Raw genomic sequence first — 15,822 nt, 5'->3', positions numbered from 1 at the left:
GGAATTCAAAAATATACTTAAGTCCTAATAAAATTTTAATTAAAAGTTATAACTGATAAAATTCTACAATATTTTAATAAATATCAACTTGTTTTAAATTAAAAGTTATTATAATATTGTTTATTGTGCAATGTTGTACTCAGGCATCAAAATCTGAACCACTTAAGCAGGACACACAATGAGAAAAATAGAAATAAATAAAATACATTTATGTTCAACAAGAAATAAACATTTAACAAAGTTAAAATTATAAAAAACTCATTAAGAAGTTTAAACTTATTTGCTTAATATAAAAGGCGATAACTTAGTAAATACAAACATATTTCTACAAAAATAATAAAAGTTAATTAATAATCTCTTAGGGGGAGGCGTAAGTATATAACCATAAAAAGTGATTACTGGTGAAATTTCTCAAGAGGCTTAGAAGTGTTTTAGTTTTAATAAAATGATAAAACAAGTTTTACTAGATTTAGTTACTAAATATAAAAATTAAAAACTAAAAAATTAAAAAAATAATATATGTTGTAGATTTAATAACAACAAGAAATGATAACTGATGAAATTTCACCAGAGGTAATTACCCCTCAACAGCAAACAAGTTTCCCGCCAAATTTTCGCCACCATGAGTTGAACAAGACAGATTGGGACGTTCCGATGAAATATGTGGATTTGATACCAATTGGTTGTGGAGCTTATGGGTTTGTTATAATAATTTTTTTGCATTTAATTCTAATGAATTTTTCAAATTACTTTGTTTTAGTTAAATGTTTTTTCAAAACTCACAGCTTATGTTTTATTATTTTGTTCTCGATAAACATAGATAGTGGTGTTTATGGGTTTGTTAGACATGTAATATTGTCATTAAGAAAATTATATAAATGTAAAAGTAACAATAGGTTTGCTTATGGGTTTGTTATAATTTATATTGTATGGTATTGTAGCATTTTGTTGCTTTTAGTTTTTATGTGTTTTTCAAGTTACTCTGTTTTAGTTGAATATATCTTATATATTTAAAAGTCTTACAGGTTATGTTTTATTATTTTGTTTTATAGTTTTTTTTAATTTGCTTCCCATCAGTAGTGGTGCTTACGGGTTTGTTTAAACATATAATATTCTCATTAGTAACAATATGTATAAATGTTAAAAATACTATGTGTTTGTTGTTCTTAAATATTTAGTATTAATTTTTTTTGGTGTTTGATGATTCCAATAAAATGTGTGAATTTGATCCCTATTGGCTTTGGGTTGATATTACATATAGTATTTATATTATTTATGTATTGACTATGTTGTTCTAGTAAATAGTTGATATATCAACTACAACAAGACTTTGTTTAGTTTTTTGATGGTTATAATGAAGTATCTTACCTTTATGTGTGTTGGTATAACAAAATATATGTTGTTAAATAATTGTTACGTATTAGTATGTTGACATTTAATTGTGTTAATTAAGTCTGTCTACAAAAGTTTATGTCATACTTGGATAAGTCATTAACATATTTTTATGGTTTGTTTAAAAACATCTGAAAATATTTTTTTCATGAAAAGTCTGATTACAGGGCTTTCCTTTTTATTTTGAAAATTAATTAGTAATTGTAAATGTTTGTAGAGGACAGTATATTATAGTACTGTATTTTTTAGTTTTTTAAAGAATTTTTTTTTGGCAAACTAAGTTTTGTTAAAAGGCTCATCAGAGAAATCTTTTGTTCAAAAAGAATAATTTAGAAATAGATAAAGCTCTACTTTTGTATATTACTTACCTATATTTTTTTTAAAATGTAGTATATTTTTTAAAATACCAACTACAAGTAAAAATATTTACTTTAGAATTTATTACATACAGATCATTTTGTTCTGCTTACAACCTAGAGCTAATGTTCAAAAACTTTGAGTTTTTTTACAAATTAATTAAAAACTGTTAATATTTTTATGAAATTAAATGTTATACTAACTACAAGTAATAAAGAAATAATAACATTTTTTTTTATATACAGATCAGTCTGTTCCGCTCACAACCAAGAACTCAATCTGAGGATGGCAGTTAAAAAATTGGCCAGACCTTTCCAGTCTGCAACACACGCTAAAAGAACATATAGGGAGCTGAGGTAAGTGTGAAAATATATATTAAAAATTTGAGTTACAACTACACTTTAGTAACTACACAATTAGAGCTACACTGTATAAAGGAATCTAAATAAATAAAGCTACAAGTCAAAAAAATTGTTAGTATACCATATGTTCTTTGTTGGAGTTTTTATTTTTGTTTGCCACACATACCAAAAAAATTTCAGAAAACAAAAGTTTTGTGAACAAAAATATACATTTTTTATTGCAATAAACTTATAGGTTTTATAGATATACAAATTAAGAAATTTTAACAACCTATGGCTCTTTTGAAAGGCTATGTCTCTAAAAGTAAGTAAAAAAAGCCTGAAAAAGTCTAATTAACAAACATTAAAAGCTTTAAAGTAAATAAAAATTATCTCACAACTGCTAAATAGTATGAAAATTTAACATAATATAAGATTAGCATTGAACCCAATCTTATATAAATATTAAAACTAGGTCGTTGTTATTATATATGTTAGAATGAAGTGGAAGAAAAAAAGTAGTACCTTGATGTTTGGCCGATTTAAAAAAAGAGTAATTCTAGCACATAAAAAAAAAAAAAGAGTCTGATATTCTCAGAATTTGCTTCAAAGACTTGTGGTAATTTAGTGTTGATTTTTTTTTACTGAAAACTGTAATAAGAGTATATTTCAACTGGTAAAATGTAAAGCAGTCATATAAACTCATGTTGTGTCCTAGTTTTTTCATATAACGCATACACTATTAGGTTTAGATAAGGCAGTTTTAATACCTATTTCTATAAAACTATATATAAATTTGTTCATTTATACAATTCAGGTCTTTTAATGCATGGATTTCTTTGTGTTACTTAAAAGTCATATGAAAAGTTTGGTTAATTTTGTGCTTGTATGTGTATGTCCACAACTTTAAGCAAATCACAAGTGAACACAATACTCATAGTTTTTTACTGTTAAAGCTTTTGACGAGTGACATATTGTTATAAGACTTGTAGTTATACTACTATGTATATTTAATAAAGTTGTATCCTCTGTATGGAGGAGATACAATCACTTATGCAAATGTAAAACCAATTGAATATTAACTTTTAGGCTCAAAGACAAAGAATTGTGTGTACTTAATTTTACATACATTTTACTTAGTGTGCTGATAAACTTTTTATTACTGATAATTAACTTGCTTTTGTAAGTAGACTTTTTTAACTACTCTACTTAAATTTCCAATTGAAGTATAAAAAGCTAAAATATGTTTATTTTGTAGGTCAAAAGTTTTAGTTAATATTTTATTTTTTTATTGAAAGAATAGTAGCAGATCAATTTGTATTGAAAAAAACGAAAAACTTAAATTACATCTGTTAGAAACTGTTTGTACAAAATATTATCTGCTTAAATAATGTACTTTATCACCCAATAAATTTCTATACATTTTATCTCTTAACCTTTTTTTTTAATCACTTTCCAGAGTTTTTGAGAAAGTTATTTCAGTAAAAAATGTTTTTAATTATAAATCTTAAAGTTGTAAGTGGCCACTAAGCCACAGAAATTTGAAATTTGATAATTTTAAAAATAAGTAATGTTTAAAGTGTGATTTATATGTGTTAAATTCTTATTCATAAATTTCGAAGCTTGTGCAAATAGTAGTCACTTGATATAATATTCAGACAGATTAAGCTCATAATAATTTCTCAAAATCATTTTTAAGCTTAAAAACATAAGTTTATAATATCCTCATCTACTTATATAAATATTTCTTATAAAACAAAACTAAGATTATGATTTTGTTAGAATATTAGTTAGATTTCTATACTATATGGGTCTAAAAAATTATCTTTTCTGAGTTATATGGTTATTATTAGTAATATGAAGAAGACTTATGTGATAAACAAAAAGTTATTAACAAAAACTTGGAAATAGTTCTTAAAGTTGTAAATAACCACATAAATTTAAAGCACAATATTGTCAAAATAAGTAATCTTTAAAGCGTGCCTTAACGGTGTAAATTCTTATTCATAAGTTTCTCAGTTTCTACTTAAGTAGTATATTGGTATTCAGACAGAATTAGCTCATGATAATTTCCCAAAATGTTTCTTAAATTAAAAAAACTCTAACTGTGATGTCATCATCCATTTATATACATATGTCTTAAAAACAAAGTTAATTTTATTATTTTATCAAAATATTTAAATTAATTTCAATACTATACTGAAAAGTTATATTTTTTATGTTAGATGGTTATTAGTATTAAAAAAAAGACATAATTACTTATGTGATAAACAAACACTTACAAAAAAATAACTTGGAAATAAATCTCAAAGTTGTGAATAACCACAAAAATTTAAAGCGTAACAGTGTCTCAAAAATAAGTAATTTTAATCCTAAAAGTGTGTCTTATATGTGTTAAATCCCTTATTCATAAGTTTTTCAGCTCTTGCCTAAGTAGTAAATTGATATATTATTCTGAATATAATATTTGAAAAAAAAGTTATTAAATTATTTTTGATTATATAATCATTTTTTTCAAGGTTATTTGAAAACCCATAAAAACTGTTAAATCATGAACTACTTTTAGTAAAAGTCTTTTATATCATAAAACAAGGTTTTTAAGTGTTTTAATTTGTTGGTTTTGATACATATACTGTTATTATCAATAAAATGGATAAACACCTGTAAAATATTACAAAATAGTAAAGTTGCTAAAAAAATAGTCCAAGAAAGTTAAGATAAAAACTGAATTTATTATTTAAATTTATTTGTATTATTGTGATTAAATTAAATTTTGCAAATTATGTATTTAAAAAATTTAACTAAGTTGTACTGGACTAAAGTAAAAATTAAAGCTTAAAATAAAAGTCACACTAAGTAGTATTCATTCAAATAAGTCATAAGTACTTGTTTTAATGTTTTAAATGAATAGGTAAACAAATATTTATGATCATGCCATAATAAAAATAAATTATAACGTTTAAATTCTTATTCAACTTGAGATAGAGTTAGCTAATATGTTATTCTAAATTTAAAGCTTGATACTTTTCAAACTATTTAAAAATAAGTATATACTTAGAAAACTTAAAAAGAAATAAGTTACACCAGTAAACATTTAGTAGAGTTTTAGTTTTGATTTTAAAAATTTAACTAAGTATCATAGTTAACATGTTTAAAAAAAGTTTACCTGTGTCATTTAAAAATTACATTAAGTTTATATAAAATGCAAATAAGCTTAAAATCTAATTTTAAGAGCTAAATATGAGCTTACTCTTTAAAACATTACGTTGTTATAATTTCAAAAAGCCGTCTTATTTAGTTGTTTAGATTTAAAAATTATTAATATATAAATTAAGTTGAAGCATAACTCAAAAAAAAAAAAAAGAATTAAGTTTAATCAACAAAATAAAAATTAAAAAATAAAATCAAGTAAAAAATATGTAATTTTGCAATATCTTTTTGCTATAACTTTGTAATTTCACTAAAAGATTACGCTGACATAATTTCAAAAATTCATCTAATTTAGCTTTATAAATTTAAAAACAAAACAAATAAAAATAATTTAAGTTTAAGGACTAATAAAAAGCACTAATAAACAAGATTTAAAAACAAACCTAAAATTAAATAAAAATTATGTACTTTTGCAATATCTTATTGCTATAGTTCTATAATACCACTAAAAGATTATGCTGACATAATTTCGAAAATCCGTCTAATTTAGTTATTTAAATTAAAAAATAAATAATAAATGAATTAAGTTTAATCAACAAAGTTTAAAATAAAACTTAAAATCAAGTGAAAGTTATGTACTAATGCAATCTCTTATTGCTATAATTCTACAATTTCAGTAAAAGATTACGCTGACATAATTTCAAAAATTCGTCTAATTTAGTTATTTAAATTTCTGCTCGGTAATTCAATACACGCGCACGTCATAATTAAATTTTGCATTCGATTTTGCCATAAGTACTTTCATATTCTGAATTGCAGAATTATAGCAATAAAGTATTGCAAATATACATATTTTTATTTAATATTAAGTTTTTTTATTTAAAAGTAATTAAACTTAGTTTTTTTAATTAGATTTGTTTTTAAACATGGTTTAAATTAACTGAATGTTTAAAAATTCACGTTTTAGACTCGTTATATATACATAATAACTTTAAACTTACTTTTTAAACATATATAAATGGAAAGCATATAAAAGCTAATTTTTTTATTGATTCTATTAAAATCTACAAATAAAAGGCCAAACTTTATAAGGTTAAGTTTTATAATGTTTTATCTTTAATTTTATTTGAGTAAGAACATAAATACTTTATAAAATTTACTAGCTATTTAAGTATTATCCTGTTTCTGCCAAAAAATTATAAACACTTTTTTTATTATTTGTTTTAATTTTCTTAATACGTTTTTATGTATTTTAGTGACGGAATTGAAAATTATCTTAAAATTAAGTATATCCAACCATGGTTACTTATAAATATTTGTTAAAAAAACAAGACACAGTTTGCAATTACATTATGTTTATCTATTTTTACGGGTAGACTAACTGTAAAAAAGTTAGTGATAAATTTTTAGGTTAGTTGTTATTAAAGATATTATTGTACTTTTGAGGGTTATCTAAAAACCTGAAATTTGACAGTTTAAGTAAAAAAAAAATTATAAAAACTTTGGCAACCCTACTATAAACAAACAGTGTTACCACAACCTGTGATTTAATATTTCTGTTTATTTCATCAATTCAACGTTAAATTTATATAAGAAAATCACAACAGACTTAATCATATGTTAAACAGATCATCCCCAATCACCGTGAAAGCTTAATAGACGTGCACTGTAAATAATTTATATTAAACCCAAAACAGCTAGTCTATTTTCGTTTAAATTGCATATTGTACAAGACTGATAAATAAAACAATCACTATATCTTATAATAAATGTATGTTGTTTCATTACAAAAAATTATTATAACAAACCCAAAAAAAGTTGTTTAATCTTAAATTATAATTCTATACAGATTACTAAATCCATATAAAATGGTTTCAGTCCACAGAAACTAGAACATAAAATTGTAGTATCTATAATGTATAAGACTAATCAAACATAACAATAAGTTATTTGAAAGATTACTGATAGTAATGTTATTGTAATACAAGACGTACAAACCATGTAATATTTTTGTTTATTAAATAATTGTTATTTTAATAATTAATAAATTTTATATATTTTTCAGGTTATTAAACCACATGCATCACGAGAATGTTATTGGTCTTTTAGACGTTTTCACACCAGCAACCAGCATTGAAGATTTTCACGACATGTACCTCGTAACTCATTTGATGGGAGCAGATCTGAATCAGATCATAAAATCACAGAAACTAACTGATGATCATGTACAGTTTCTTATTTATCAGGTGATTAACTAAAATAGTACTAATATCTATGATAGCTCATTGATAAAACAGTTTTCGAAAAATTCCAAGATATGCACTATTTGATTTATTACCTATTAAAAGCTGACAGCTTATATAGTTATCACCAAAAAGTAGTTATAAAATTCGTAAAGTTTTTATGAAAAAAATTATCTATGAAAATATAAAAGTTACTGTTTTTTTATACTTGACAAGATCCTAATTTTTTCACACTGAAATCGGTTTGTAAATAAAATAGTTAATTTGCTCATTTATTTTGATGAAAACATTTAAAAACATTTTCAATAAGTATGTATTATCAATTAATAATAACAATATGAAAAATGAGAATTCATGTAAGTGAAAATTTAAATAATAAAATTTCGTTTAATTGGTGATTAAAAGATATTTTGAAAAAAATTATATAAAACAATACTCCTTGGTATCCATATACACTCATTTGAAATATTAATGATTGTATTTGGATATAAATGAAAATAAAACTGTAAAGCAAGTTGTTATTAAAGTTGACTTCAAGAAATAGTCTTGTATATTATTTATTTAAAAAACATATAAAGCCTAGTTCACTAGTTCATAACTAGTCAAATTTTAAAAAAGCGGTTAAAATTGCGCAAAAATGCTGTACTTTTAACAGGGTTGCCACTTTACCTTGAAAAACCTGGAATTTTAAACAATCTTTACGTGTTAAGTAGAAAAATTTTGATTTGACACAAAAAATCTATCCTAGAAAAATTTTTTTGTCGTTATCAATTTTTTTTTGTTAACAAACACGTTTGAAGTAGTAGCTTTACAGTATCTTTTCAATGTTTTTATACTATTTAACTCAGTTTTTTACCTTAAATTTAACTTTAAATTAAAAATAGACCCAAAAATGTGTACCTTTAAAAACCTAAAGGAAATTTAAAAAACCTGGAAAAAAGTTTGATAAAACGAGTGGTAACCCTGTTTAAAATGATAAAATATGATTTATGTAAGTCTTAACTTGAAAACGAATTTTAATAAAACGTCAGTATTATTTTGTAATGATAGTTTCTGTTAAAATGCTCAAAAACATTAAGAAAATGTAAGATTCCAATCAAACTCTTTTTCTTTTATAACGTTCTTAAATTTCGTTATTTACATTCCATGTCAGTTATTGTAAATAAATCGCTCGTCGCTTAATAAACAGTACTGCATTTTCATTCTGATTTGGTAAACACTTCATATAAACTGTATTTTTCAAATTTAATTGTATGGTGTAGTTTTAAAATAACAGAGATCTTTGAACTATGTTACTAATCTAACTTCAAAGCATGATTAAAACAACAAATTGTATTACTTGTAAACATTTGCAACAACTTTTAATTCAACTGAGTTCAAGTTTATATAACAGCTAAACACTATTGCAGTTGTATGCTTGATATATATTGTTAAGTTTTTGTATTAACTATGTGACAAGTGTACTATAAATTTAACTTTTTTAATAAAATTCTTTTAAATCCAAACTGTGTTGTTGTGACTACATAACGTACAAATTCCATAACTTAATTTAGGAAATAACATTAACATCAGAGTTTAAATGCTAGTTAATTTTTTTTAACTAGTCGTGTTATATAATGAGTTGTAAAGTAAGTCTGTCAAATAAATCATCAGTGAATAATATTTATTTTATTAAGAGTTGTAATTAGAATTATATATTTACTTGAACTTCTAATACTACTAAATAAATTAATTGAAAGACGAGCGTTTCATAAAGTCATAATTCAATTTAATTATTGTTATCATAAACTTTCTGTAACAAGTACAAAAAAAATGAAACAACAATTTTTGTTTTGTTAGGCTTTTTCTTATGTATGTGACAAGTGTAAGTGTATTTAATATTTTGTAACAACTTTAAAATCAAACTGTGTTGTTATGATTACATAACGTACAAATTTCATAACTTATTTAGAAAATGTAGTTTTACACCACAGTTTAAATACAGATTTCAAAGTTATGCGGAGATTACTATTAGTTGTTAAGTGAGTTTGTCGATCATCAGTATATGTTTTTTATTTTTTTTACAAATATAATAAAAATACTCAAATAATTTTTTTGATTGAACTTCTGCTACTAAATGAATTATTTGTAGTGTTTCATGAAGCTATAATTCACTTTAGTAATTTTTTAATAATTTTTGGTATCAAGTATAAAATAGTTGAAACATCATTTTTTTTATAAAACATTTTTGTAAAAAACACAAATCAAAATGTAAACCTTTTGATAAACAGCTCAAATATAATCAATCAAAAAGTTACATGTTTTTGCGAAATTATAAAATATTTATGACCACTTGAAAGTCAAAACTCAAATCTCTATCAATTAATTATTTACGTTAAAACTTTCTATTTAAGATTTATTTAGTAGCCTAAGGTTATCTGACAAGTTTAAACTTTGAAAAGATATAATAACGTTTTTATAGGTGATTTTTTATTTTATTAAAGTTTTATGACATTTCTATTTATATTTACAAAAACAAGATGTTTGATTAAATTAATTAAGATAAACTTCACAGCTAAATAAATTTCAACGATTCCGGATAATATGAAGTAGGTTTACTTTGCAGAGACTATTTACATTTAATAAAAACATACATAGTATGTTTTAAGTAAAAATATAAGTTTGGTAGAATATACATTATACACTCTATATTTTCAAGATCTTTCGTGGTTTAAATTTGACTCAATAGAGACTAGTTCCCATTAAATAAATACATTTTCTATGGCGTATAACATAATGTAAACAAGTAAATGCACATTTTTACCTGCCCGGTTTGAAACAAATTCATTTAGCTGGGTTTATCCACATAAATGAAAATGTGCATTGTTTGTCGTATGTACTTCTTATAATATAATGTAATGTAATAAAGTAAAAAAAATCCAAATCCTTTGTAGTTCAAATACACAAATAAATATACTAGGCACCTTGATTAAAGACATAACCTTGATCTTATTATAACAGATCCTTCGTGGTTTAAAGTACCTTTTGCCGGTATTATTCATTACATAAAATGAAAACATTAACTATGACTTACGATATAAAATATATAATTTAAGCTATCTTTTTTCTAGATCCTTCGTGGTTTGAAGTACATACATTCAGCCGGAATAATTCACAGAGATCTGAAGCCGTCCAACATAGCGGTTAACGAGGATTGTGAATTGAAAATATTGGATTTCGGATTAGCGAGGCTGACGGATGATCAGATGACTGGATATGTTGCTACTAGGTAAAAAATAATTAAATAACATATAAATATGAATAATTTGTTTTAAACTTATCAAGTAAATATAACATTTTTTACAACAACTAAGTTTTAAACAAATATGCATAATTATATCTTTTATGTAAAATAATTAAATTTGTTATAATAAATAAGTATGTAGTATAAGTTTAATTTAACTTAAACAATAAAACTTAGTCAATTAATTTTTTTTGTGCATAAAAAATTAAAATATTTTTAACACTTTGTACATAGTAGAATTTGCACATAGAATAGATTTTATACGTAAAACTAATTTTATTAGATAAGAAAACAACAAAAACATTATTATTCTACAAGTTTGAGTAATAAAGTATTTACTTAAAACATTACTATATTTACCATTCATTTAATTTTAGACTTTTGTCTAATCTTGATCAGCTTATAGTATTTGAATATAATCCAAATGCTGGAAAACAGCTTCCTTTTGATGTTTGAACAAATAAATTTGTACAAAGTTTTTTGGTATCGTGCCAATAATAATTAGTGTTGTAAATTTTAAATATATCAATTGATTATTGTTTCAAATTTTTAAAAAATGACAAATCAAAGTAATTTGATCATACAAAAGTTAAAGAAAGAATATGACAAAAATACTATACATGAGTATTAAAGTTTTATTTTCAGTTAAAAAAAATAATTTTGTGCAGAATTTTCTGACAATTTGTCAATAGCATTTAGTTTTGGTAGATTTTATTAACATTTTTTGATCGATTGGCTAATTACTATTTGGTTATGGAAAATGTTTGAAAAATATTTAATCATTCAAAACATAAGAACATCAAAAAATCCAACAAAAACTATTTATTTTTTGACGAAACTATCTATATTGTACACTCTCTTGGGTACCCGCCAATAATGATTAGTAATGATGAAGTTTAAATCTCCTAGTACTTATAATCAGTTGCTGTTTCTAAATGATATAATGCAATAATACATAAAGCATACATAGATTTTAGTATATTGCGAAATGTTTAAACTTTACTCTACTTGAAAGTAAGACACCACATAAAAATGTTTGATCAAGTCTTTAGTATTTCATTTAGATAAATTTTGTAATCATAATTAAAAATTTAGTGCAATATTAAACATACTTACTTGTATATAAACTGGGTTTTATTATCCATATTGCTTTTTATTAATCTAAAAAGAATAATGTTTCTACTTTTTTTTTGGTATGCTAGACGATGTTTTTAATAGTATATAAGTAGTATAACACCTAAGAAGTAAACAAGTACCGTTGATTAGTGCTGATTTAAACAATAGCAAATATTATAAAAATGGATGGTAAGAATTAAAATAATCAAGAACGTAACACCTTGGTTGAATGATGTTTAATACTATAAGCTTTTGTTTTTGAGGAAAACAAAATGATATCTTATGTTGATAGTAATAATATACAAAAGTTTTTTTATCAATATTTTAATAAAAGTTTTACCTAGAAAACCAGTGAAACAAAACTTTATTTTAATTTCATTCACAGATGGTATAGAGCTCCGGAAATAATGTTGAATTGGATGCATTACAATCAGACTGTCGATATTTGGTCTGTTGGCTGTATTATGGCTGAGCTATTAACTGGTAAGATATTATTTATTATTCCTAAAAATGTATTTCATTTTATTTACTACTGTCAGGTCAAATAACAAACATAGGGTTTGTATAATTAATTACGTAACATTAAAACAAAGCTATTTTTCTTACTCAAGCAGGTCAAACTAAACTATGCTGCACTTCTCACAAGCCTAAATTACAACAGATAAACTTGACAACATCTGTTATGTAATTTGATTTTGTAAAACTTATTTAACTATTTTATACTAGTTAAATAAATTCTAATAAACTTTTTGTATTTTCTCAACACGTCAAATCCATAACTTGCAACAAACAATCTTTAAATTGTTAGTAATATTATTTATATATTTTTCCAGGTCAAACATTTTGCTAATTTTACTTTTTAAATTAGATTTAATATTAATGCAAATGTATACTTTTTTCAGGCCAAACCTTGTTCCCGGGTAGCGACCACATCGACCAACTTAAGTCGATTATGAATTTGTGCGGAACTCCTAGGGACGACTTGCTTGAAAAAATTATTAGTCAGAGTGCTAGGAATTTCATTAAAACTTTGCCTATCATTCCCAAGAAGGACTTTATTGGTTGGTTGTGTTTAATTAGTTGTTTTGAAAATATTTAGTCAAACAAAAAATTATAAATATATGGTAAATCATTATATTTTTTGTTTATAAGTTTTATTTTATTTTAAGTCCCACAATAGCTATTACTTCAATACATTAAACTCAAGTTAATTAATTAGAATAAATGTTAAACGTATACTATTATTTTTTTGTAAATATTTATCATTTACTGATGTATTTGTCAGAGCAAATCCAAAATTGGTTGTAAAAGTTTGAACAATTCAACAAAACTATAACTTAAATCAATTAAGCTCAAGATAAATTTAAACTGATTTTTGAAATTAGTTATTATCTTCATTTTTAGTTAGATTAATAAGTTTATACAATATGTTATCATTAATAAAATGTATATCTATAAGTTTTAACATTTTATATTTTCAAACAGACGTATTTGTCGGAGCAAACCCGAAAGCTGTAGATTTACTGGAAAAAGTTCTGGTGTTGGACACAGATGTCAGATTGACTGCAGACATGGCTCTGAAGCATCCTTATTTAGGTTAATATATATAAAAAACTTTATTCTTTGTGTTTTTTATAAGTTTTCAATATGATTTAGTTTGTGTTGCATGCTATACTGTCCTTATCTAAATAAATTTATTTTGTTGGTATTTTGGAACGTAGTTGTTTTACGTATAATGAATAATTACCTTCGGAAAATTTTCACGACCCAAAACCTCTGGTACGATTATACCATAAAAAATAAATGTTAATAATTATAAATAATACCAACTTAAAGTACTGGTTGTATTAAACAGGGTTGCCACTTTACCTGGAAAAACCTGGAATTTTTTATAATTTTAACATTTTCAGTTGTTAAATTTTGATTTGACACAAAATATCTATCATATAATTAAGGTTTTTTTGTCATGATCAAAAAAAAATTTATTAAAAAACACATTTAAAGTAACTATACAATATCTTTTCAACATTTTTATACTATTTAACACAGTTTCTTAAAAAGAAATTAACTTATAACTAAAAATAGACCCAAAAATGTGTACTTTTAAAAACCTGTAAGAATTTCGGAAAACCTGGAAAAAAATTCGAAAAAACGAGTGGCAATCCTGATTAAAATAAAAATGTTAACTTAAAATACCTATATAAAAGTTTAATATTATACAGAGAAGTTCCATGACCCAGAGGATGAACCTAGTGCACCGTTGTACGATAAAAGCTACGAGGACAGCGAACTAACCATTGAACAGTGGAAAAAACTGGCGTTTGACGAAATTTGCAACTTCAAGTTCAGTCCTGATTTGATTGTTGATTATTAGGTGTGCTGGCAAAGACTTTTTTTTCCTTGGTGTAGTTCAGCAAAAAAAAACTACTTCTGGACATAGTTTGAAAAACTGAACTATTTTTTTGAGCTTTGAAAAGTATAAACGAAAGTAGAACAACGAATTTACTATTGTTGGTCATTTATGATTTTTTGATTTTCGCTATGTTTACTCGGGATCAATTCATACCGAAATTTGACATTTGAACATTTAAAACTTTTTTTTGGAGCTTCCAGAAGTTCATACATTACAACAGCTAATTGTGGGTTACCCATCACTTTTATATTTCAGTAAATATTCGCAGAAAAAAAAAAAGAGTCTTCCTTGAGTTAATTAACATTTTATCTGTTTGTTGGAGCTTCCATTAGATTTCGAACAACGCAAGTATCATCAGTTTAATCACAGAAACATTTTTTTTTTCAATTTATCAAAAAAAAAGTGTTATAGGGATGTAATTGATCTTTAGCATTCTGCCCCTGAAGACTGCGTCAGAACTATCAAGTTTTTTATGTGAATATTTTTGAAAATTAAGAATAAAAATCAACGAGTTGTATTATGGAACATGTTGTGCTGATAGCATTTGAGTGACATCAAAAATTTCGATTCAAATCAACTTTAAAATAAATCAGTTTGTTTCAAAATTACATTGTGGACATTTTTATTGGATCTTTTTTTATTTCATCATGTTGAACTAAATTTAATTTTTGAACTGTTTGTATTTATAATATGTCTATTTGAACTATATTTTACGTTGCAAAAATTTATAAGTGTTTTATACAAGTTTAACATGTGAAGTTAATTTGCAAATCAAGCTGTTTTAACTTGAAGTTTTGTTTAGCCATTAAGTTTTGAGTATTTCATACTGTATAACTTTTTTTTTTGATCACATTTTAGCTCTAGAAATCTATATAGCTCTTTGTTTTAATTCTACAATAAAATATATTTCCCAATCAAAAACTAAGAATTTATATTATTTAGCTGCAAAAGTATAGAAAACAAACTAAAATAAGTGTATAGTATTTGCTGCTAGCTTATAACTTTTACTTTTTTCTAAAACCTTTAAAGTTAAGATTATTTCTATATTGTGCTTTTTTAAACATTTTCATTTATACTTTCATACGTTTTAAGGCCTAATTATTTTTTGTTATAACTTGTACTAGTTTTTATTGTCATGAAAAAAATAGGGTATATGAAAAAATTAAAGCACTTTATACGCTCTAGGGTTTTACAAATTAAAGTTAAGTTTTAGACTTCTTTGCCTTTTATTTTTGGCCTTTGTTTTTTTGAAAGTGCACCACTTTAACAGACGTCTATTATTTTTACGTTTATACTTTTTATTTTAACCTCAAACTATGTGTGAAAAGCGTTTAAATTTTTTCAAAAGTTAAAGTATTGAAAAATTATAGTTCAAAGTAAAAGCAATTTAAATTTTATCAAAAAATAGTAATATTCATTTATTGGTTTTCAAACGTATAATTCAAATTGCTAAACTTTTAAACAACTTTTTTAATCACGTTTATTTAATTGTTTGATATATTTTTATATTAGTATAAAAAACAATTT

The 15,822-nt window shown here is 23.9% G+C and overlaps 1 protein-coding gene across 1 annotated transcript; it reads left to right on the top strand.

Moving 5' to 3' along the window:
• Positions 1-532: 532 nt before the first annotated feature.
• On the top strand, positions 533-15,765 carry LOC145830004 (mitogen-activated protein kinase 14B-like). The gene is made up of 8 exons (XM_082937895.1): positions 533-698; positions 1,995-2,105; positions 7,306-7,486; positions 10,594-10,751; positions 12,268-12,365; positions 12,785-12,943; positions 13,368-13,478; positions 14,105-15,765. The coding sequence occupies exons 1-8, from the start codon at positions 547-549 to the stop codon at positions 14,254-14,256; spliced, it is 1,122 nt and encodes a 373-aa protein (XP_082794021.1). The 5' UTR covers positions 533-546; the 3' UTR covers positions 14,257-15,765.
• The last annotated feature ends 57 nt before the right edge of the window (positions 15,766-15,822 follow it).

Source organism: Thalia democratica, chromosome 2 (assembly GCF_965202585.1).
Source record: "Thalia democratica chromosome 2, ktThaDemo2.hap1.1, whole genome shotgun sequence".
In the NCBI taxonomy this organism is placed as follows: domain Eukaryota; kingdom Metazoa; phylum Chordata; class Thaliacea; order Salpida; family Salpidae; genus Thalia; species Thalia democratica.
This window is presented reverse-complemented; position numbering and strand designations above follow the sequence as displayed.